This window comes from Antedon mediterranea, chromosome 1 (assembly GCF_964355755.1).
Source record: "Antedon mediterranea chromosome 1, ecAntMedi1.1, whole genome shotgun sequence".
Lineage (NCBI taxonomy): Eukaryota > Metazoa > Echinodermata > Crinoidea > Comatulida > Antedonidae > Antedon > Antedon mediterranea.
Genome location: NC_092670.1, coordinates 40,861,022 through 40,886,708, shown reverse-complemented (window position 1 = coordinate 40,886,708; position 25,687 = coordinate 40,861,022). Strand labels below are relative to the sequence as shown.

The 25,687-nt window shown below is 32.2% G+C and overlaps 1 protein-coding gene across 8 annotated transcripts in view; it reads right to left on the bottom strand.

The window, feature by feature from the left end:
- Positions 1-24,848, bottom strand: part of LOC140040280 (twitchin-like) — a 61,106-nt gene extending 36,258 nt beyond the window's left edge. For 4 of the 8 annotated variants that reach the window (XM_072086088.1, XM_072086113.1, XM_072086130.1 and 1 more), the window contains exons 1-25: positions 24,773-24,848; positions 20,592-20,751; positions 19,793-19,941; positions 19,676-19,709; positions 18,621-18,925; positions 17,090-17,395; positions 16,724-16,763; positions 16,228-16,338; positions 15,686-15,870; positions 15,100-15,411; positions 14,513-14,688; positions 14,100-14,173; positions 13,635-13,801; positions 13,473-13,500; positions 12,736-13,208; positions 10,862-10,972; positions 9,765-9,871; positions 9,310-9,448; positions 8,677-8,694; positions 5,097-5,224; positions 4,381-4,648; positions 3,381-3,455; positions 1,510-1,788; positions 947-1,210; positions 341-607 (exon numbers count right to left, since the gene is read on the bottom strand). In XM_072086088.1, coding sequence (XP_071942189.1) covers positions 341-607; positions 947-1,210; positions 1,510-1,788; positions 3,381-3,455; positions 4,381-4,648; positions 5,097-5,224; positions 8,677-8,694; positions 9,310-9,448; positions 9,765-9,871; positions 10,862-10,972; positions 12,736-13,208; positions 13,473-13,500; positions 13,635-13,801; positions 14,100-14,173; positions 14,513-14,688; positions 15,100-15,411; positions 15,686-15,870; positions 16,228-16,338; positions 16,724-16,763; positions 17,090-17,395; positions 18,621-18,925; positions 19,676-19,709; positions 19,793-19,941; positions 20,592-20,746 — 4,171 coding nt within the window. In that variant the 5' untranslated portion in view covers positions 20,747-20,751; positions 24,773-24,848. Of the gene's footprint in view, positions 1-340; positions 608-946; positions 1,211-1,509; positions 1,789-3,380; positions 3,456-4,380; positions 4,649-5,096; positions 5,225-8,676; positions 8,695-9,309; positions 9,449-9,764; positions 9,872-10,861; positions 10,973-11,262; positions 11,356-12,735; positions 13,209-13,472; positions 13,501-13,634; positions 13,802-14,099; positions 14,174-14,512; positions 14,689-15,099; positions 15,412-15,685; positions 15,871-16,227; positions 16,339-16,723; positions 16,764-17,089; positions 17,396-18,620; positions 18,926-19,675; positions 19,710-19,792; positions 19,942-20,591; positions 20,752-24,772 lie in introns of all 8 variants that reach the window. The other 4 variants (XM_072086095.1, XM_072086122.1, XM_072086104.1 and 1 more) reach the window with 4 other exon arrangements.
- Positions 24,849-25,687: the final 839 nt, after the last annotated feature.

Genomic DNA, 25,687 nt, shown 5'->3' with positions numbered 1-25,687 from the left:
ATTGACCAAAAATGTTCTTTAACAACATTTAAACAATTCAAGTTATGTTATGATGAGGGTATGATGTACATGAGAGATTCTAAGTTCTGGCTGCTTTTGAGGAACGAGAACAATATTATTTTTAAATAAAATATTATTGAATAAAGTAAAAGAAAAGGGGAAAAAATTGATAAGCTGTCAAACATTTCAGCTGTTTCACGATTGTAATATTTAATGTGTTGCTTTATTTTAAATATTTTACATTTTCAATGTATTTCCATGTTCTAGTCTAATGGATGACCCTTATGCATGCAGCATAAAGAGTAGTAGAGTAGTTTGTTATTATATACTGAATACATACCATTGACAGTTAGCGGGGCAGTAGTAAGAGTGTCTTCATCCATTCCACATAGATATTCTCCCTCATCATCAGCTTTCAAATCATGTACAATCAACTTACGCATCTTTCCTTCCTGAATCATCTCATACTTATCACTAGGTTGTATTGCTTTACCATCTTTAGCCCACAACACGTCGACGTCTTTGTCGGTTACCTCGGCTTCAAAGACGGCGTCCTTCCCAGCAAACCCTTCTACTTGCTTCATAGGCGCAGCAAACTTGGGTGAATCTGAATAAAAATAATAATGTACCTTCAAAAATTAACTAATTAAACCAAGATACACACTATCCATTCCTTGTCAAGCTACCATTGGCCATAATTGTCCAATAGTCTTGGTTTGCAATACACACTATCCATTCCTTGTCAAGCTACCATTGGCCATAATTGTACAATAGTCTTGGTTTGCAATACACACTATCCATTCCTTGTCAAGCTACCATTGGCCATAATTGTACAATAGTCTTGGTTTGCAATAAACACCTTGCCTTTGATCTTTATGAACAGATGCCATTAGCAATGATCGTAGAATGGCACCATAAAAATGGATTAAACTTGCGATAAACTTACCACTAACAGTCAACTTAGCAACTGACTTTAAACCTTCAAATTCTGCCATGTATTCCCCAGCATCCTCTTTACTCAACTTGTCAATAATAAGCACACGCTTAAGGCCATCCATAACCATTTTAATGTTATCAGTTTCAGTTAATGGTTTACCGTTCCTTGTCCATTTCACCTTGGACGTGTAGTCTGAAACTTCACACTCTAACGATGTTGAGCGTTTTTCTATAGCTGTCTTATCTTTCAATGGTTTGGTAAACTTTGGTTGAGCTTTAGAGAATAAAAAAGTATTGGATGATCAACTGAAGGATTTAATGTTGTAATGTATAAGCAGTCAAGTACTTAGTACTTTAGTTATATACCTGTATATATATATCTGTAAAAATACAAATATATATTTGAAAATGGCAAAATGGAAATACAATGAATACCAATTGATATCAAGTTTGCAGTACACCACTTATGTAGTTCTGAAAATCAATATGCTTCAATTTTCAATATTAATTAGTACTTTACTTATATAATGTAAATGTAAAATATAAATATATATTTGATAGAATTGACTGTACCTTTAACAGTCAACGTTGCTGTGCTGTCTCGACCTTCAAGTTCAACTTTGACATCACCCTGATCTTCAATGGCAACTTTCTTGATAATCAGTGTGTGTTTACGTCCAAGTTTCTTTGTTTCATATTTCTTTGCGTCACGGAATGTCACCTTTTTACCGTTGACGTACCAACTTGATTCAATCCTGTCTGCGCTTACTTCAACTGAGAACTTAGCATCTGCATTCTCTTTTACCTCTTGGTTCTTTAGAAGGCTTATAAAATCTGCTCTGGGTTTCTTAGCTGTCAGTGGAATCAAACAGTTAAACATTCTGTACATTCACAAATTTGATGAAAATTCATATATTATTACATTTAAATATTCATATATTTATGTTATTATATTTGAATATGCATATATTATTATATTTGAATATTCATATATTTATGTTATCATATTTGAATATTCATATATTTATGTTATCTTATTTGACTATTCATATATTATTACATTTGAATATAATATGATATTTGAATATTCATATAATTGTGTAACAAACAATCACCGGGTGGTTTAGAATTTGATGTTTATATTTGAATATTGATATATTTATGTAATTATTTTTGAATATTCAAATATTTATGTTATTAATTTGAATATTCATATATTGATGTTTACATATTCATAATAATAATTTGCATATTAATATTATATTTGAATATTCATTTATTTTATTCAAAAACTTTACTTGCCAGCTTTCAATTTTAAACATAAAGCACACACAATGTAACATTTATTTATACTATGTTGTTAGTAACTAGGTTTTATGTATTTTTATGTAAACATTTTTATTTAAATAATTATGAATAATCTACTTAACTGAAACATATACAGTGATAGTAAGCAACATATGTGAATGGTTATCACGGAATATTAATCTTTAGAAAGTATATGAACATAAATTAATATACACATTTATATAATATTTATACATTAGCTTAATTTACATGCAAATGATAAAGCAAGATGAAATGACAACTAATAAAATAATCTGAATATACATCAGCATACTTAAATAGAGTGATAACAAGAAGAAACAAAATCAGCAAAATGTTTGTAAAATAACAAATGTCATGTTGTAGTACATGACATCATCATGTCCATATATACCGGTACATCACATTTTTTTGCCACATAAAGTTTAATAGTGTCGGCAGAGCTTAAGACTAGTAACTTCCCTTGTAAAAAATGTTTAGTTTCCCAGAGAGAATACATTTGAGACATTTTGAAAAAAAAAATTGGACTTTGGAAGAGTTTCAATTTTTGTGAAAGTAAACTGTATATTTCAGAAAGTATTAGCTGATTTTGCCACTTTTTTATCAAATTCTATAAATATGCTAGTCATAAAAAACAGCGACTTACTATCGTTGTTCATATGTGAATTACTTATTGACAATAATATGCCGCAATATCTAATAATTTCGTTTTTCATATCAATTAACTTGTTGACATTTTTTTTAAATGTTAGCTTATGATGATACAAACTGCAATTGTTATTATGAATATTTTCTTTTATGATTTATAAAATGAAGTAGCATCATCATTTTGCTGTTCTATGTGTCATGTTATTATTCATTTTTGTACTAAATTTCTAAAAAATGTCCAAAATGTATACAAATGAAACAATTTATTTCAAAGCGATCTAATCATCTAATATGACAAACCATTCTACTGCAGTTACTGCAGTAAGTACATTTTGTAATAATTGTATAAGCAGGTTAAAGAATATGTAGTTACTTCAGTAACTGCAGTAGAATAATGTTGACATGGTCCTCAACCATGACACATAGTACAGGAAAATAGAATATACAAACAAAGCAAGTATCGTGCCTACCATCTTTAGGTAACTCTCCAGTGGAAACCAGCTTAGCAAATTCCTTATTGCTCATTGTAGCCAAACAGTGATGCTCTGTCAAGTTACCATGGTAGCGAAAGAAGAGCAGAAGCAACAACGGGAGATGAAGAAACACAAAGCAAAGCAAACAGCCAAGCAATATGCAAGAATGAAGCAACGACAATTATTTAATTTTTAAACAAAAAATAGATGGATAAAATGGAGAAAAAACATAAAATGTTTAAGGTTGTTTTTTCTCCACTCCTTAAAATTAATATATGGTAGAAAATTATGTGTTCAGGCATTTCCTGATAAGCTATAGAATATTCACAAACATACAGAAGTATATAGAAATAGTAGTGTATTGGAAGTAAATTCTATTACTGTATAAAACATATGGAAAAAGGTGATACAAATGTAATTTTAGATACAAAGTGAATGCGAATTTTACTATGCGAGGCATTTAATGTAATAATCTAAAGCAATATGTGCAGCATTTAATGTAACACATTACATTTCATTCCATACTTTGTAAGCAGTGCTTAGAAATTGCCTAGATGAATGAGTACAGTAATGACATAGGGGTCTTGAAATTGCCTTGATGAATGAGTACAGAAATGACATAGGGGTCTTGAAATTGCCTAGATGAATGAGTACAGTAATGACATCTGATGAGAAAAGCTTACGGTTCTAGTGAGGGCCTTTGTTATTTATAACTTTGTAAATAGGGTATGGTGCTAGGAATAGATAAAATAAAGCTAGGTAACGAACAATAATAATTGCTCCAATATCTACCAATATGGATGAGATTGGTCATACATGGGGCTGGCCATATAAGGGGCTGGCCTTACAGTATATGGGTTTTACCATATATACGACAATAAATTCTCATTTCAATGGTATTCTAATTTAGCTTACCTCTTATGGTAAATGTGGGCTAAAAATCTCAAAACTATTGATTTGAAGTGTGGCCAGACAAACAAAACATTATGTTACTCACGTTCAACAGTCAGTTCACAAGATGTGTGAGCTAACTCTTCGAATGCAACTTCATACTCGCCGCTATCTTTTATGTTCAAGTCCTGGATCTCAAGCTCCACCTCAGCTCCACGAGCAAACATTTTGTACTTGCGCCCAGGGTTGATAGGGTCACCATTTTTGTACCATTGCGGTTTGACACCGGTGAACTTGACGCCACAGTCTAATCGAGCTCGTCCATCGCGCTCATTCACTTTTTTAGCTTTAAGTGGCCGAGTGATTTCAGCAGACTAATAAATTTATATGATACAATGTAATAGGCAAAATTGTAAACAAAAATGATATAACATCAGTTTAGATAAAATGATGTAGTCATTTTACATTTATATGCAACTGTACATAGTTTAAAAGTGTGTGCACTTTAAAGAACACAGTTCATCATTTGCGACGAGTATGGGTTACCCCGGTGAACTGGTTCACAAAATAGTCCCTGTGTCAGGGGGATGACCACCTATCTGATAGGACAGTGATTAATCTACTATTGGTAATCGACTAATAAACGACTTAAAATAAAATATATATACTTCTACTTTCTAGTTAAGGCCAAGTTCAATCAATGTCCACATACAGTTGTATAGTAATTCACAACAAACTGACTTCTTGATGAATTGAACTCTAGGAGAATTACTGTAACAAATCAGAATACCACTTTTGAAAACTAATTTAGAATAAACTAACCCTTTTCTCCTCTCCTTCAACGTGTTTAAGTTCACCCCAGTCAGGTACATCGATCTTTGACTCTCGTCTCTCAACTTCACGATGTTTAAGCATTGATCTAAAGTCAAGCTCACCGCCACTGCTTCGATCTGTGAAAGCCAATGATTGCATTAAATTAGTACATTTATATAGAGATAATAACATCCAGGATTTTGAAATAGGGCTTATAAGTAGTAAAATGAAGTGCTAAACTTAATTTGATGTCCTTTCTTTTGCAATTTGTGAAAGCCAGAGCCTTCCCATTGAATCTGCCCAACCCCTTATATCTAAATGGTACTTCATTAAAAGGGTGCAGTTATTAGGAGAATCATATATTTACTAACTCTACATTACAAATACTGCAGTAGGATATACAGTACTACAGTAAAGTAAGTTTTTATATTCATTTTCAAATATATAATCTAGTTATTTATGTTAATGGGATAGAGAACCAGAGTTAAAACAAGGTACAATCCATCTATTCATACTAATATCAACATTTACAATAATTTAAACGACAGTTTTTTATTTGGGCTGTTCTACTATTAAGATAGGGGTTGTTATAAATTAGGAAAAACTTTACTCAAAACTGTGCGGATATGGTATAATCAGGAACTATAACTATTTAAATTACATTTGGGGTAGAAAAGAGGTTTTCTAGTATTTGAAATTTAATTAATTGTGTCTAAATCTACAAGCAAATATAAAGGGTTCTACTTTTCTTGCCAAGATGTCTTTTAGAAAAACTTACCTTAACTTAAGTTTATAGTAATAAACGAATACAATATTCTAGGTGCTAAAATTAATTCCTGTTAATTTGTACAGGCAAGGTATTGGTACTAAATAAACGTTTTCTCATTAGTAATAAAAAGTGCTTTAAATACAACCAAAATGTCGAACATTATACAAACAAAAACATTAAAACAACCGAACAAAGGGCTGACTGAGATTAGTGGTTCAACTTTTAAAATTTAAAAAAGGAAAAATGGGGAAAATAATCAATAACTTTACCAAGTAATTGAGGTGATGCTTTGGAGAATAAGAAGGTAAATAAACAAATTAAATGAATGTAAGAAAAAGAAAAGTTGGAGAAGACCATAGAAATTGTTTGTTAACACACAAAACACTGTGCAATATACTAAAGCATAACATGTGAATAATCAGGGAAGAACTCGCGCTCTTCTTGGAATTATAAACCTTAAGTACCAACCAACCAAGTACTACACTGTAATCAATATTTCAGAATATTTTATCCATTATATTTAGGTGAATGAATGTTCAATTGGTTTTATTTATTTCATTTAAATGATGGATAAATAGCCCTGGGAATTTTGTACTGTGATGTTGGCCCCTGGGAATTTTGTAATGTGATGTTGGACATATGGCCCCTGGTAATTTTGTAATGAGATGTTGGACATATGGCCCCTGGGAATTTTTTACTGTGATGTTGGACTTATGGCCCTGGGAATTCTGTACTGTGATGTTGGACATATGGCCCCTGGGAATTTTGTAATGTAATGTTGGACATATGGCCCTGGGAATTTTGTACTGTGATGTTGGACATATGGCCCCTGGGAATTTTGTAATGTAATGTTGGACATATGGCCCATTGGAATTCTGTACTGTGATGTTGGACATATGGCCCCTGGGAATTGTGTAGCTTCATGTTGGACTTATGGCCCTGAGAATTCTGTACTGTGATGTTGGATATATGGCCCCTGGACATTTTGTAATGTGATGTTGGACATATGGCCCCTGGGAATTCTGTACTGTGATGTTGGACATATGGCCCCTGGGAATTTTTTGCTGTGATGTCGGCCCCTGGGAATTTTGTACTGTGATGTTAGACATATGGCCCCTGGGAATTTTTTACTGTGATGTTAGACATATGGCCCCTGGGAATTTTTTACTGCGATGTTAGGCACCTGGGAAGAGCAGCAATTTCACTGGCAAGGACATCTACTAAGTAATTGAAAAAAAATTTGTTAACTTAACTTGTCGATGTATTGCTTTAATCATTTACATTTTGTTGTGTGTTTTGTTTATAATTTTTCTATAGAACTAAATTTCTAAAACAAAGAATGGTTATAGGAGAAACTCAACAGTTGCCAAACATCACATTATGATGTGCAAATGACAGACACGAACGGAGGACAACAAGTATCTAAAACTACCATACATTCAGTTCTAACCAGTTTGGCTGCACTATGTACAAATGAGTTCTAAAAACAACTGTGCAACCAATATTGATGTGATTTTTTGTGATCGTTTAATTGTGAAGAAATTGATTCTAAACAACTGTTTGATGGAATACACAAAAAGGTCTAAAAGTATATCTAATATATTTGTGAGATTTTGTGCATAATATTGTAAGTAATATTGTAAGTAATTTTAACCTTCTTCGAGTAAATCCATACTAGACCTTCTAGAGGAACATGGGGTAGACTTTCGGGAACCTGCGCCGCCAAAAATTGCTGTAATTATATATATAAAAGGTTTTTATATAAGTTGGTAAAAGGAATTTCAGTTTGTTGTTTAATTATCTATTCTAACTATGGTATTCCTCTAACTACAATTTGTGATTTTTTTTTGGTTCTTTACTAACTAAACCATTTGGATGTACTAAATGTTGATGATTAAATTCCAGTTTATTAAAACAAATTTGTGCATAGTTATCACTAAAAATAAAATTTTCTGCAACTAATAATAATGAATTTGTTCTATTATCAGGTAGATTCGGGCTTGCTCTCAAAAAGTATGACAGGTCATGCTCCAAAATATTTTGATAAGACATAATTTGTGCACTGTCTTTAGGACTACTGTGTACTGAGTGACATTGAGTGCACTCTCTTAAGGACTACCGTGTACGGAGTGATATTGAATGTATGGCAATCTTAAACCTTGTGCTAGAAGATCCTCAACACTAGATGTTCTGGAGGAACTTGCTGAGTTTGTCCGAGAACTTGTACCAATTTTTTTGTCTGTAATTATAATTGTTTACAATCTATTTATAGAATGCACGCTCCAATCATACTGAATATATTTGATTTCTAAACTTTAGTTCTTCTATTACATTTTTATAAATAAAAAAATGTTATCCTTTAGTTATTTGTATTTAAAATGTAATGTATGTAAAGGTCGATGTTGCTGCACCTCAAATCAACTTTGACCTTTGACCTGACCTCTGTTTTCTGACATCTACAAACTGTAAACTTTAGTGGAGGTTTTCATCTCTGTCAGTTGATTCAAAATAAAATTTAAAAAAAAAACCTTAAAAAAAAAACTTTTACCTTAGAAACTGTATAAAACATGTTTCCAAAAACCATAATTGAATAGATTAAAAGTACTTTTAAAAACATTCACTTAGTAACAACTTTTGAGATTATAATTCATGCACTATTAAAAATAATATTTTTTTTCTTGATTGATTTGTTTTTGTCAATCAAAATTCACATTACTATAGAATTAGTTCAGAAATAAATTATAAAAAAAGATTTTATTTGTTTCTCGTTTCATATCCATAGTAAACAAGGAAATTACCAATTACGTCCGCTTGACTAACCTTTATTAGCTGTTTCGGCTAATGAAGCAATAAGTGAAATAAAGTATTTAAAAATTATTACAGTTTCACAAATATACTTTACTCTCTTATACTCTTGTAAACTGACTCATTTAATATTCATCATAGAAGTTCAGGAATGTTTCATGTATATTAACAAAACATGAAGACATAAATAACATTAAAAACATGTGACATAAAACTACTTAATACAACATAAGAACTTTTAAAAAATATAATTAAAAATGTTCCTCTTGAAACATTGGGCTTAAGATTAAAGAAACACCATTTAAGTAGAAGATTATCTGTAACATTTTGTTAAAAGCGCCATAGAAATTAAATATTGTATGAATGCGTACTCATACAATATTACGGGTGGGTAATATGAATAGTCTTATATTATATTATAGTATTATTTGACTTTGGAAATAGTTACACCAAGTTATTGGCAACCAGAAAAAAAAGCTGTGAAAAGGTTTAATGAAAGATTTGATTTAATTGTTTTTTTATTTTTAATTATTAAAGAGATTAAAGAAAAGATTAAAGAAGAGATTAAAGAAAAGATTAAAGAAGAGATTTTAAAGAAGAGAAAAAGATTTGGCAATATTAGACTAATAAATAAAAGTGAGTAGTTACCTGTAACAATTAGGGTGAACATGCGTTCATCTCTACCGTTCATATTCTCTACTTTACAGACAAAATGTCCAGCTGCATCTACTTTGTTGGCCTTTCTAATTTCCATTATGTGAACATCTCGTTGGGCATGGTATTTAAGCTACAATAAGTAGGAAGAGAATGCTATATACCGGTATTTAAGTATAGTAATAAAAAGACATAACTGCATCTTGCAAAATACATCTCCCTGATGTCAGTCACATATAATGGAGTTTTTTTTTTACTTCTCCTATTCATACAGGAGATGACCGAGTACAGAGATTAGATTATATTTGGATTTGCCAAAGTCTAAAGGGTGGGAAATACTTGAGGGCGAGATTATAATTGAACATGGGATACACCTTGGCACAGTGAAGCCAACATTAATAAATGAAAATAACAAATTTGAAAATACAGATAGTGATAAAATGACTTACAAAATAGCGATCTTTCCAAGCATGTTCAATTTTGGAATTTCCTTTAAACCAGCTGACCGTTGGTTTAGGGTTGCCTGCCACAATCGCTTCAAACTTCACTGACTGTCCTGTTGTACAACATTCCAAATCAAGCGTTAAGAGTAGTATTTTATTGGAAAACATGTTTAAAAGGCATCAAAGTACACATCAAATAAATAGCAAGGAATACGAAAGGAAAATAGGGTTTATGAGAAAAAACAAAGGATAAAAACAGCAAATAAAAAAAGGAATAAAATAAGATTTGCCGCTTTGCGTACCTGGTTCTGATATAAGCGTTGTAAAAACAAATAATGTGGGTGGGGTACACAACTCAAAACCCACTCCAAAAAAGCACCGATAAGCGAGGCGATAAAATCACAATGAATTGGTAGGAAGGAAAGGAAGGGCGTGGCTTGGAAGCTTTGTTATATCTTACACAATCATAGTTATGTGCTCTTCAGAGGTAATGCTGACCAATTCAGCATTTTTTAAAATTATTTGAAAAATATTTGTAATACAGTAAAATGATGTTTTTAGAAGATTGCAAGATTTTTTTTCTGCAAATGTTGATCACCTCTGATGTATGTAACAGTGATGGATATCTATTCTATCAACTATGTGTACGTCAACTCTCTATACCGGACACCTTTAGGCTTGCCAAATATGTCTGGTTTATTCTATCAACACCCTTGGATTCACCTATGTGTACGTCAACTTTCTATACCGGACACCTTTAGGCTTGCCAAATATGTCTGGTTTATTCTATCAACACCCTTGGATTCACCTATGTGTACATCAACTCTCTATACCGGACACCTTTAGGCTTGCCAAATATGTCTGGTTTTCTAGAAAGTCTGATATTCGGAATGTGTTTTAATGGTAAAAAGAAATTTGGGACTGTTTAATAAAAGTCTGGTATTGGGAGAGTTTCCGGTTTTCAGAAATTCTGATATTAGGAGAGTTGACTGTATAAATTATATTGAGTAAGATATAACATATAAATGGTGGTTGAGGGGTGAGCAAGCGGATACTGATTGGTTGAAAAGGAGGAGGGTATTAGGGGAGGGACACTCTGTTACCTTCCAGTACTTGAGTCTTAGTGGGGGCCATTTTGAAGCATGGGTTTTTATCCAACTGTTCTCCATTCCTGCCTCTAGTTGGGGAATGCTTTGGTGAACCCTGTGGTGTGCCTATTGTTGATTTTTGGAGGAAGATCATCAAAAATTTAAAATAATGCCATGACAACTGTTTTTATTGATTCTATCTGTGAATGAGTAACACAATGCTGGAATCACTTATTTGTTATCAAAAATTGATAATTTATATGAATTTTAGTAAATGCAAAATTTTTTAGTAAAAAGTAAAAATATACTTTAGTATTTTGTAAAAATGTGGAAAAAAGTTGGTAAAAAGTCAATAATTGGTAGCATGGTTGTTATCATCATTTACAGGTAGAATCAATGGTACACATTGCTAGTACCTTGAGTAACTTGGGCTTTACAAGGACTCTGCAAGAAATATGGCTGACCAGAGTCTTCCAATTCATCAATAGACTTTCTGCTGTATGTATAGCCTTGAAGACGGACAATATATATTTCAACCATCTTTATAACACTTTTCATTGGCTAGTTGTTCATGTAAGTTAATGATGACGAGGTAGTGATCGTGATGATAATGATGATGATGATGATATGAGGTAGTAATAATGATGATGAGGTTGATGATGATGATAATTATGAGGTAGTGATGATGATGATGATGATGAGGTTGATGATGATGATAATGATGAGGTAGTGATGATGATGATGAGGTTGATGATGATGATAATGATGAGGTAGTGATGATGATGATGAGGTTGAAGAAGATGATAATGATGAGGTAATGATGATGATGATGAGGTTGATGATGATGATGATTATGATGATGATGAGGAAGTGACAATGATGACGATATGGAGATGATGAAGCAACGTTGATGATAATGTTGATGAAAATGTTATAGTGTAGTACAGTATATATACTGTTTTAATTATTATGAGCAAAAGTTCACTCTTTATAATTAGCCAATATTATTTTAAAAAGCTGTAAATAGACAATATAGTATTACACTGTAAAATAAACTGAAATATTAGAACTGATATAATTAAATGACATTAAAAGCAGCCTTTATATAGTATAATAAAGTGTACAATAAAACACTAAAATAAACGAACAATAAACTTTTCTCATCATTAGATGTATACAGTAGCAGAAGCAGTGTTAATTTATAGAGCAACAAAGCTGAACCCTACAAAGCAGTTTTTTGGCAGAGACCACCAAGTACAAAACAAACATGACCGCTTCAAATAACAGATAGTATGCTATAAATTCTGCTGTAAACCACACCACTCTATAAGGTCACCTCGTCTGGAGCTGATTGAGCCTCGATGTCCAGTCTGTTTGTTCGTTAGTGACAGTTTTTGTTCTTGCTCTGCATGACGGTAAAATCATTTGAACTGGTTACAGAACAAGATTTTCTTAAAAGTCTATCACCATTTTAAAGGCAATAGCATGGAATATAAGTTTAAATATGTAATGATGTTTCTTAGCTTTAGATGTTGTCTGAGACTAATTTATTCAAAAGTTCTTCTTATATTATTTTAAAAGAGAAAAGAAAACCTTGTTCTTAAACAAATACAAAATAAGACTGAACTGAACTAGAGGTTTAGTTTTGTTTCAAAACTTGACATACACATTAAAACCCTACATGTTTAATATAACACAGTCATTATGTATGTATTATGAAGGTTGAGTGTGAAAACCAATCTGTCATTGAAATGAAAAATAATCAATTTTTGAAAGACCAAAAGAGAAGATAGGATAAAAAGGATAAAACATAATGTATAGAATCTTATAAAAACAATACTTATTTGAAATTATTTTGTGAAGAAAAATAAAACATAATGTATTCGTACCTAGCTGTTCTTGTTTGCTTAGTGACCCATTCTCTGCTGGTTGTCTGCTTGGTGACCCTGTTGGTTCTTCTGGTACTATGATCTCTGGTACTGCCTTTGCTGGTGATCCCTTGCCCGGTGATGGCGCTTTCTCTGCTGGCTTTTTATTGACAGCTTCTATCTTCTCGTCCTTTGGAGCTGGTTTCTTCTCTGGAGCTGGAGGTGCAGACTCCTCTTTGGGTGCGGTCTTTTTAACAGCTATGGGTTTTTCTTCAACTGGAGGCGGTGCAGACTCCTCTTTGGGTGCGGTCTTTTTAACAGCTATGGGTTTTTCTTCAACTGGTGCAGACTCTTCTTTAGGTGCTGTCTTCTTGACTTCAATTGGTTTCTCTTCTACCGGTTTAGTTGGTTCCTTACCTGGAGGCTTTGATTGCTGTTTAACATCTTTTTTTGGTTCTACTTTTTCTTCTATTTTTTGTGGTTTATCTTTTTGACTAAAAAAAGATAAAATATTACTGGAATCCATCACAAAAACATACAAAGTCAGATTAAATTAATCCATACAAAAAGATTTTGCCCATTCTCCCAAATAAAATCAAATTAAATAAATTTTTTTATATTTAATTTTTTATTTTATTTAAACAATATTTTACGTGGGTGGTCCATCTAGCCAGGGCTGATCATTAGGGACCCTCACAAACTACAATATGACAAGATATAAACATTCAACTATTAAAATTAAATTAAAATAAAGTTACCTTGGCTTAGGTGCTGGTTTTTTCAACTCTAAAAGACACAGAAAAAACACAGAATAAAAACAATGATTTTATGTTTCTTTTTTCTGTACTTAAACTTTAAATTTACAAAATGAAAAAGCCTATGAATGTTTCTAACAATATACAATGATGTAGTATACATACCTTCAACGTACACTTCACAAATAGATCTAACTTCACTGCTGGAATTTTTGCCAACGACACTGTAATCTCCACTATCTTCTGGAAACACCTCCTCCATAATAAGTACATACTCATCTTTCTCTTCTTTCATCTCGTAATCTGGTGACGGTTGTAGTGGCTTGCCATCCCTGAAAAATAACATAACATTGTCATTTCTATAAGGCTTTGCAAATATCAAACATTTTACAAGAACCATCTGGAAAGCAATATTTTTTTAGATAAAAGATGTGTTTTTAAGAGGTTTTGAAATTGTTGTCATTAATGGTGAATTGCATATTGTTTGTGTGAAGTTATCCCACATAGTTTTAAGCTTTGAAAAGTTTGGTAACATTAAGTTTTGTAGCATTAAGTTAAGTAACATCATTCTCACTGCATATTTTGCTGACTTACTTTAATATACTTAATTAGAATAAAGTTTAAACTCACAGAAACCAGTTAACAGTGATGGGTTTGGAAGAAAATTTAACACGAAGAGTTAATTTATCTCCATCTATAAGATCCTGAATAAAAACAAAAAATAAAAGCCGGTGAAAAATTATGAAAAGATTTAAAGATAAAAAGCAAAATGTTTATTCTCTGTGTAAAAATGAAAGTTTTTATATAATTGTATAAAGATAAATCCAAAGGCAAAATACTAAAAAAAAATGACAATGCTTTGAGTATCAGTGGACTGTGCTGGAGATACAAAATAAATTAAGCAAAAAGTCAGTAAAACAGTCAGAAAAATTATCAGAGCTTTCAGGCAACACTAGCTCTTCATCAGTGCAAGTGCAATTATCTTTATAATTAATATAGCAAGATAGTCACATAGATAGTTACAATACAAACTAAATCATTACCTGATCTTTTAACCCTTTCACAACCTTAATCTTTTCTTCTATGATTTCTGTTGATGATTCCGTCACTGTTTCTGAGTACTCTGAGTATTCTTCCACCACTTCTTTGTGGCTGATAAAGTCAATGTGTAGTGGAGGAGCAGTGTTCACTTTAACTTGCTTAGGCTTTCCAGCTTGCACTAAGAAAACAAAAAGACAATTTGGTGTTTTATTCAATAGTATTATTATGTAACTGTGGGAATTATAATTAATGGTGATGATGATGATAATGATGATGATGATTATGATGATGACGATTATGATGATGATTATGATGAGAAATATGAAAACTTATAAAGTTTGTACTTTAATATATGAATTTCAAGTTGATTTTTGGAAGCCAGTTAATTGAATTAAAAAATTAAAAAATATAGGGGTCTGAAGGAGAGAGAGAGTAAAGATCAAGTTTTTTTTAATGCCATCATTGGATTACATCAGTTACTGAAATTGACTACAAAATATCTAACCCTAACAAAAAAAAATTGTGCAGCAGATTTTGTTGTCGGCTGTAATTGAAGGATATCCCATAATGGTATCCATAAAACCCTTACCTTCAAAGCTAATATTAATAGTGGAGGTAGCCTCTCCTTTTGCGTTATTTACAACCACTCTGTAATTTCCAGCATCGCTAGGGGTTACACCCGTCATGTCTAAAATCAATATGTGGATCTTTCCTTGCGTCTTGGTCTTTGTTTTATACCGACCGCCGTCGCTGATGGTCTTGTTGCCATAGTACCAGGTGACTGTTGGAGAAGGTTCGGCCATAACTTTAATCTCAAAGATCAAATGGCGCCCTTCGTCTTCTTGTTTTATGTTTGGTTTTTCAATAAATGATGGTGCACCCTGTCTACTGCCCTCTGTAACTAAAGAATAAAAAATCAATTTTATTTAGTTTTCTTCTTTTCAGTTTAAAGGGTGTACCTGAATAGTGGTCTGGTTCTACTGTATAATTTGTGAAACCCATTTTAATCCAAGTTCCGCATGAGGTTAAGGTAGTGGTGCTGTATTGAACAAATCTAGGAACTATGGCTGGTGTTGAACCAAGGACCCTTGGATTTACAAGAAAGCATGCGCCAGGCACTAAGCCACTGTGCCGCATCCAAAGCAGTATTTTAACTATCCTACTAATGTACTTACTGTTGAAGTTAAGGTTGATTGTTGAGGTACTGACACCCAAGGTATTTTTAGCTTCTATTTTGTAACTACCACCGTCTTTTGGCGTCACGTTCTTAATGTTCAGAGTGAGCACATACACACCGGCAGTTTGCTTAATACTGATCTTAAATCTACCGCCATCTTTCATTGCTTGGTTGTTGAAATACCTTAAGTAGCAAATCAATATATATTAATATATGATGATAGAACTATAATTATACAAGTATAAGGACGATCTCTTAATATCAGTTATTTTTAAATGAACACTTGCATGAGTGATCCTCTTTAAAGATGATTAAGTAAAGTTAGTTTACAGTACACAATGTGGTTTCAACTCCCCCAGAGGGTGGTTGCAGAACAACAACTGAAAAGTTGGAGACATCCTCAACCATAATTTATTTTCTTCAGAATCATATGGTGTACCACAAACCTAACATATTTGCCATGCTAGACCTTTAAACAATATAATTATATAAACGATTTTTTATAAGACACTCAACATAGATAGCACAATGTGAACTTACCATACTATACTAGGTTTAGGATCAGCTTTAAGTTTGGCTTCAAATGTAAGTTCATGTCCATCCTCTGACTGTGACATAGTTGGCTTATCAAGAAATGTTGGAGCAATACCACTGAAAGAGCAAGTTAGTATTTTCATTAAGAATATCATTTTAATTGTATGTGTATCAGCATTACACTGATTTTTATTTAAATCGTCCTTTAAGTATTTCTCAGAACTAAGATTTCCAAACTTTGCTGTTTACACCGGTTGACAAGCTTTGGCAAACTAGTTTGCGGAGAGTTTATAAACTCAGCCAATCAAATAAAGCCTCAGCAACAGAGACTGTCGTCTTCTCCAAATAGTGGCAAATTCAGAGTTTTAGTAAAGTTTACTAGAGTAGACTAGGCAGCTCTAAGTTCAAATGGTGGATACAAGTTCTCTATTGAAATTGCCTTTCTGCCGGCAGAGAGTTCACTATAAACAAAATAATGTACATTTATAAAAAAGAAACTTACGCTGGTGATTTATCTTTTGGGGCTTCATCCTCAGCAGTACCTATAAAACAACATTTATCAATAAATTTTGAATAAAAAAACCACTCCTCTCCCAATACCAGACAACCTTGGGCTGGCCTAGTATGTCTGGTTTTCCAGAAATTCTGTTATTTTAAAGGTAAAAAAAAGAATTAGTGACCTTTTTTACCTTAAGTAAACTTTGGAGAGAGTTTCTGGTTTTCAGAAAGTTCAGTATTGGGAGATTTGATTGTGTTTGAAAATTATGTTTATTTAATTGGTTATTAAAGATATTATGTACATTATAAATAAATATTAAAACATTAACATTAGTAAATCAATAAAAAGTTAAAATCACAGCAATCTTACTGTCAAAATTAAGATCAATTGTAGATTTGGTTTCACCCAGTGAGTTTTTGGCGACAACTGTATATTTTCCGCCGTCCTTTTCAGTGACGTCACTCACAGAGAGCAAAACAAAGTAATATCCCTCGTCATCGTACTCAACAGTCATCTTATAACGACCAGTTTGTTTAATTTCAACGTTGTCTTTGTACCAGGTCAATGTTGGTTCTGGTTCAGCGGTAAGCTCGCATAAGAAGCTAAGTTTGGTTCCATCTTTTGATTGATTAATCTTCGGCTTCATGGTAAATGATGGAGCACCGTTGTCGGGGGCTACTGGGGGAATCTTTATATTATCGGCTGAACACAATGATAAAAGCAGACACATTGGTAACACAGAGTTGTAGATTGAGAGAAGGCGTAACACAGGTACTTCACAAATAATATAACTTCAGGTGAAACGTGTTCTAATGTTAATTTTTCATAGTAAAGGAGGTAAAAAAGTAAATCTAATTTCATCCTAAAGTTATCTTCTAATGGTGCCATACAATTTGTACTGTGCTTTTCTATATACTTTAGTTTATTTTAGGATTGTGTTCTTTAAAAAGAAAATTCTATGCATACCTAAAATTGACCTTTGACATAATTTGAATTGCCATTGATGCCTTGAATTTTTTAGAGATAGTAAAAATAATTTGTAATTTACAGTTCCTTTTAACGTTCTCTTTTACCAGCAATAAACTACAGGATAGGATCGGAATGAGATTGGACATTTTTGATTTGATGACATCACAAATGCCAAGCTGTGTCAGGTGCAGGGAAAGTACTTCATCATGAACAGGTGGATATTCAACCTACTGTGCTATGTGACCTTTGACCTCAATCCACAGTCTACTGTGCTCTCCATAGTGTCTGACATAAAGTGTACAAATGCTCTTCAACAGCCATGCAAAATAACAGAAGTGTGTATAAAGATCAAACAATGATCCCCCACCCCGTTCTCGTTTAGAAGTAGGTAAATATTAATGATAAACTACGGTAAGAGTCGGTGGCATTTAAGTTTGTTCTCATAGAAGCTCCAACTAAGTACAAGTTAAAGTGCGTTGAATGCTTTTTGATGGATACAAATTACTAAAATACATAATTGCATGGATATTGAAGAGTGCGCTATAAGAACAACAGATTTAGTGAAAAATCAACATCACAACAATATAAAACATATCATAAAATTATGATTTCATCAGTAATTAAAGTCATAAAAAAAACAAGTTTTAATGAAAAGGCAAACACAGCAGAACCATTAACATTAATTATTACAGAAAAAAAACATTAGTTTTAGAATTTGAAAAACAAAATAGTATTTGAAAGGTTTGTAATAAAATCATATCATTTATAACATTTTTTTCATTTATTATAGACCAATGCCATTTCCCTATTACTTTAAATCGGAGAACACAATTTAAATTTCACTTACGGTGGCCTCCATCCATCGACATTTATTGTATCTTGTCAATATTAAGGTATGAAATTATAAATAATAAAAATAAACAAAACTTACCAGCAAAGTTCAACTTGATAGTATTTGTTGCTGTGCCTAATTTATTCGTAGCAATAATTTTATAATCTCCGCCGTCTTTCTCATTTAAGTTGTTTATATCTAAAGAAAGAAAATAAAACTCTCCGTCTTCTTCACATCCAATCTTTAGTCGTCCGCCATCTTTCAGTTCTTTGTCTCCTAGATACCACTTAATGTCCGGTCTTGGTATGGCGCATAATTCGCATTCTATCGTTAGTTTTGACGCATCATCTGATTGGCTCATTTTTGGTTTCATTGTGAAATTGGGTGCCACTCCATCCACATCACTAGTTTTTTTTTTTAAATAATAATTAAAATAAAATATATGTGTAAAATTAATATAATTTATAACTTGATTTTTAATCATTATTATCTGGTAGGTTTTAATAAGCACTCGATGACAGAAAAATAGACACATCATTCTAAACAACTTTACACAAATAAATATTATTTTCCAATACCAAATACAGTAAACTCTCCCAATACCAGACTCTCTGAAAACCAGAAACTTTCCAAAAAATGTCCCAAATATGTTTTTTTTTAAAAGGTGTGTATACATAATCAGTATATTTGATTCATGACCAGCAATTATATATTGATAATTCAGCACAAAGATAGGACTATCTATAAAGACATTTCAAGGTATAATCTTACAGGCCAAGAATCCATGTACACCAGCAACAAAAATGTGCAATGTGATCTAAGAACATTCAGACTAATTAAGACATGACTAGCTCTAAGCATTCTGTGACACACTGCCTTAGTTATGTCATTTCAAGACATAGCATTCAGATAATGGTGGACACATGTATGCAACTATGTACAGATGATAGACATAGTATTTTTAGACTATGTGGAGTACAAATGCTGGCCTACATTTATACATTCAAACTTTATACAACATTCATCATACATATGCAAGTTGTCAATAATATCCAAAAGCAAATACCACATTTTTACATACCTGGATGCTAAGGTTTATGTTTAATTAAGTCTAGACTTAAGTTAATTAATTGGTTTGTCTACTTAATACTTACTTGCTCTTGGTAGTAGTTTGTTCTTCAATAACACCTAAAAATTAAAAATATTTGATACTGTAATTCCCAAAATACATATGATGTCAGATGTCCATGTAACTTTAAAAGAAAACTTACCACCAAAGTTGAGGGCGATGGTTGCGGATGTGTCACCAAATTTATTTTTAACGCAGACTTTGTAGCTGCCTGCATCATTTTCTGCGATGTCATTAATTTCCATAGAAACAAGGTAGTCACCTCCATCTGGTTTAACTTTTTGTGTGTATCTAAAAAATATTAATTTAATATTAATTTGTGCACAATTAAAAAGGTATACTATAAGTATAAGTCTTTTTTTTTGCCTTGAAAATTTGCCATAGATAGTCGGCGGTATAGGTGGAGGAGGAAATTTGTTTACAGGTCAGTCACTGTCTATAAGGGTGTCTATAAATGCCTTACCAAGCCTAGGCCTAGAATTAGATCATTTAATTTTCGCGGTCACAGACACGTACAGCCGTTCCACTTTACACACAGTGAGTGAGTGAAGTCAGTCAGGCCTAGCCTAGGCCTAGTTAGGTTCAAAACAGCGTACAATACAGCATATATTAACTTTAAACTAGTGATATCATTTCTTTAATCCAATTTTCATACAACTTTCGACATATTACCTTTGCAATTTTATTAACAAAATATGGTTTAAGCAGAAACCAGAATGGGGATCAAATCATTTGTTTATGTTTTGTTTTTCCATGTGCTTTGTTATTGTAGCTTTTTTGTGCTTACGCCACCAACGTCCACAAACTTTTATAGTTACATTACGTAACTTGTTGGTTCCTCATAAGAAGATAATTTACAAATTGTACGTATTTGAGCTTGATAATAAATCAAATATTTGTGTCAAATTAATAATCTGAAATAAATAGTGTATTTTTGTTACCTTCCGCCATCTTTAACTTCTTTATTATTCAACAGCCAAGTGACAGTTGGACGAGGATCTGCCGCAACTTTACACGCAAATGTTAATATTTTCCCGTCATCGCTCTGGTTTATGTACGGTTTCTTTACGAAACTAGGTCCAGTATCTTTCACCATTTTACCTGAAAATTAAATTAATAATTACCAAATATATTTATTTTTTTTCACAAGGATGTTTACCAGTTAAGTTTCTAAACTATTATCAGTAACCTCACTATAGGGCTAACTTCCAAATAAAATGTTAATGTAGATAACTATTATCAGTAACCTCACTATAGGGCTAACTTCCAAATAAAATGTTAATGTAGATATAGGCACATACCAAATACCACATACAGTCCTCTGTGTTATACCACGATTCAAATTAATTAAATTAATTATGAACCAATAATGACAAGTCAGTCATAATAAAATTATGATTATTTAACCGGGTCATATCAGAAATTATTTTTCCGAATTCTCTGGTGATTGATTATTAATATTAATGAACACGTTTTGCGCGCGCGCGCCTGTTACTGTCATTTGACAGCCGCCTTATTATTAAGCCCTATGTAACCGGAAATACAATATGGTGAAGGTAAACTCGAACTGGCTTGACAAAAATTAATATTGAGATGTTAATAATTGGAACGATTAGACTAGTAATGGATACGAGCACATTGGGATAGATAGTTGTGAAATCGATATTAAGACGATGAAAATAAAAGGTGTTTTTAGAAAAGGAAAAACAGAAGAAATATAAGAAACATAAATAACATTATGATTGAGAAAATATTGATATTACTTGTGATGATTTTAAAAATGTGATGTTTATAACAACAGTGATAATAATGATAAATTATATACTGATTTATAAATGTAATCATGATTCACGATGCTATAAAGATGAGGAGGATGTGGGCTTATTAATATTTATATATTCAGGATAAAAATGAATACCGACATATGAAATAAAATATTGAGGTGGGTGGGACGAACACAAACAAGGCCAAAACAAGATATGAATTTTAGATTCATGGTACGTTGCATTAGGGAGTATGTTTCGGACTTTTATTTTATTTTATTGAAATACGATGCGTAGGTTTTTGCGCATGATACGCAAACGCAGACTCTTATTTTAAGACTTAATTTTAAAGCTTTTTGGCAGGTTTCGGATCCGGATCACGATCTTGGATGCGTTTTTCAACTCACTCGTTTTTAACGAATTAAATATGTTATATTATTGTACATTATGTACACATACAAAATCTACACAGATTACAGCGATTAAATATGTTGATTTGTGCGAATGTGCCTCAAGCACTTATTATGCTATACATACATAAGACAACTATTTATGGAGAGAGAAATGCCTGGCGCACTGCATGCCTACCACTATCAAGAAGAATACGCGCAACACTGATTAACGCTGTCTAACAAGAAGCCAGGCGAACCAACATAGTTGACATTCCTATGCATGATGCTATTCACTACATGCATAGGCCTACATGCGATAGGCCTATAGCATCAAATTACCAGGTTCAACTCAAACCCGAAACTCATGCGAATCCTTGAACGACATTATCCCGACCTTAAGCTGAACCCACTCAATATCTAAAACTCATAATTTAAAAGTGATTTATTATGTTATAACTATTTAAATGTTGTTCACTTGTTAGGTGTAAGGCAGGAAAGATAATTTACTACAGTTTGTGGGATGGGGGAGTTTAATATTTTGATTTCTCATACTTAAGTCAGTAAATTAATTTGCGTGGGCTGATAATTCTACAAATATTCTACAAATTTAAAGAAGTATATTATTACAATACAATCTTTAGGTTAGGGGTAAAAGTGGAAGACAGATACAATTAATAACGTACTGTCGTTTGTTAACTATGCGCGAGTTTAATATTTTAATTCTTAAATCAATAAATTAAGTTTACGTGCTAATAATTAAGGATTTTGATAATTGTACAAACATTTAAAAGTATGTTTATAATACTACTATATAATTTTAACTTTAGGTAGACCTACTTATATTCATTTTTATGTAGATTGCTAATGCACCGTAAGTTAATACCGTCGTAATTATTATTATATTATGTAGGCCTAATAACAATTAAGGCTACCATTAAGTATTTATTCTAATATTAAATTTAAACCAATTTATATTAACACATATCAGCTCTCGACAGAAAGAAAACGCTATATTCCAGATGTGCGTAATCTCAAGGCATTTACGTGCGTGTGAACATATTTTTATACGCGTGAATATCGTTTAGTGCCCCAGCAGTGTAAACGCCACTTTAAGTACATTCTTTGCTATCAAAATCCTAACTGTGAAAAATTGGCTCACTTCTTTGCAAGTAGCCGTCAATGCGCGTGTCACGTCTCGTCAAAATCAACCAATCACAGCTGTCACAGCCAATAACCACAAGCCATTCATCAAAATAAAATTGGAAATTGGTTCCATGACGTCACACAAAATAGGCTTAATTTGATTTCATGATGTTAATATTTGTCATAAAAAAACAGAGCAAGCAATATAATATTATATCAATATTGTATTATCAACTTATACACCATTAGTTACCGCAGTAACTGCGGCAGAAATTCAATGACTCGCAGCAAGATAATGCCAATATCAGGAATACCGTATTCGATAATATACCATGCATGACGAAAGAATGTTGTTGAAGTTTCGTAACATCTCACTTTTTACAAACCAAAAATAAAACTCAATGACATACACATTCCATTTGTAGTCTAAAATTAGTTTGTTATTAATTACAATCAATCAACGTAACATAGATCAGCCTTTTTTAGATTGGTTCAAAACATGATAGAATAATCCTCATTCAATTCAAAGCAACATTTGTTTACTTCTTTCGTGTAACAAAATTGATTACAATGTACAATATATATAAAAGATTTAAGAAAGAAGAGGTACAAGCCCAGAAAGATGAAAAACAATAATGACGCGCGCGTGCCCTTTTTTAAAGACCAAAACATGTTAGACTACTGAATGTGACATTCTAGATGGAATGTTGAAAAAATAAAACCGGAAAGTTCATCAAAACATTATTTAATGGACGATCGTTTACAAGATTTTTAAAATACCACTTATTTATATTTAATGTTGCGTAATCGGCCTAAATGAACGATAACAAGTGTAAAATTGACAAAATAATAATACATTTTGAGGGTTTTTTTGGTATCGTTTCTAACTTTCCAAGATGTTGCGTTAGTTACAGCATAAGCTTGGTTCCCACTAGGACGCAACACAACGCAAGCGAGTTGACCAATGACAAGCCACTGTTCGAATGATCTTTTGCTTGTGATTGGTCAAATTATTTACGTTGCGCTTACGTCTTTGTATTGCGTCCCTAGTGGGAACCAAGCTTTACTGTTTATGAGTCGTTTGTGTCAATCATAAATGAAATAATATTTGGCTCTTGAATCAAATCAAAATAACATTGTATGTTTTAATTGTGTATGCTGTAAAACTAAACCACCGCTAATTTTTCATTGGATGCATTGAAACACCAACAAAACAATCTATGTGAATACAATATTGTAATATAAAAACTTTATTAAAATGATTATTTTAGATTTATATGTATGTAGAGAAAAGATACAAGTGGCCCTATTTACACTAACAGCCTTGTTTCTGTATGTATAACGTATAGACATCATCCGTGCGATTATACTGTTGGACGGACAGAAAACCTGACCCCAGAAAATAATACACCTCTGTTCAACATTGCGATACATTTATATATTCTTATTCAAACATTATTTAGGCCTATAGTGCTAATATTTTCTTATTTGTACAAATGCTTAGATATTAAATAATATAAAACGTTGATTTTGTTGACATTTTTAATGATACGTAAAGAAAAATACCGTACGTAAATCCTATAATACTTGAATACAACGAATACATTTATGAAAAGTAAACTGATTCTAGAGGCAATGATATAATTGATTAAAACATTCCAAACGTTCTCCCGCATAAGTCCATTGAATAATATACCAACTGTAATTCCAACGTACACACTTATTGCTGATAAAATATCACAAAATCAAAATTAAATGATTTAACAAAATAATAATTCCAAATATTCATAAAGAAAAATATTAATCCTAGGCTAATCCTCTTACCTGGTTCGGTACATAACGTAAAGATTAACACAAATCCAGTAAGAACCGTCCTTCTGCTATTCTACCTGAATACCAGAAGTTACAGTGAGGCTTACGATCGCTTGCTTAGTTCAAGCCTCATCAGCGAGTTGGTATTTACCATATAAGGTGGCCACTGTGTTCATCACTGCCACGGTACGTCTGCTGTACCGAACCACTAAAATGAACCGGTCGTCATGGCTTAGTGGTCACTTAATTATAATTTGTCGGACTTTCGTTATCTCTCACTAATATTTAAATCTTAAATATTGTTCTATGTTTTATTTATTTTTAAAATTTAATTATAAAAATAAGCAGGCGATTGAGGATAGGCATGTTTGGTCTTCAGTGGTCTATGGAATTAAAATGATAAATCAAAGTTGATATAAAATATTTAATTAGCTAAAGCTATGTGTCCAGTGACCTTTGTAATTGAAGCCACAACGATAAGTTAATAACGTATAGGAAGCCTTCACGTTAACGTATCGGAAACCGTGTCAAAAGGACAAAACGATTTTTGTTTTGGATGCTACAATTCGTAAAATTGTTAATTTTTTTTTGTGTGTAATTAAATTGATGTGTTCTATCATCAACATCATATTAACTATAACATAATAACATTGTCATTCGTTCTCACAATATAAATGTTAGTGTGTCATGTCATATTATCATCATCATTAAAGATGGTCAACATCGGAAATAAAGCTTCAAATTGGAGCTATCCTGAACAATTTCACTAGTGAAAATCTTCTATAAATATATTTTTCTGTAATGTCAGTCAGTATTTTGTATGTATTTTATGATTTTTCAATCAAATTCAAATAGGGCCGCTAATAATGATTATCATCAAGATAATTCTATCATCATCGTCATTATTATTATTATACCAGTAATTTT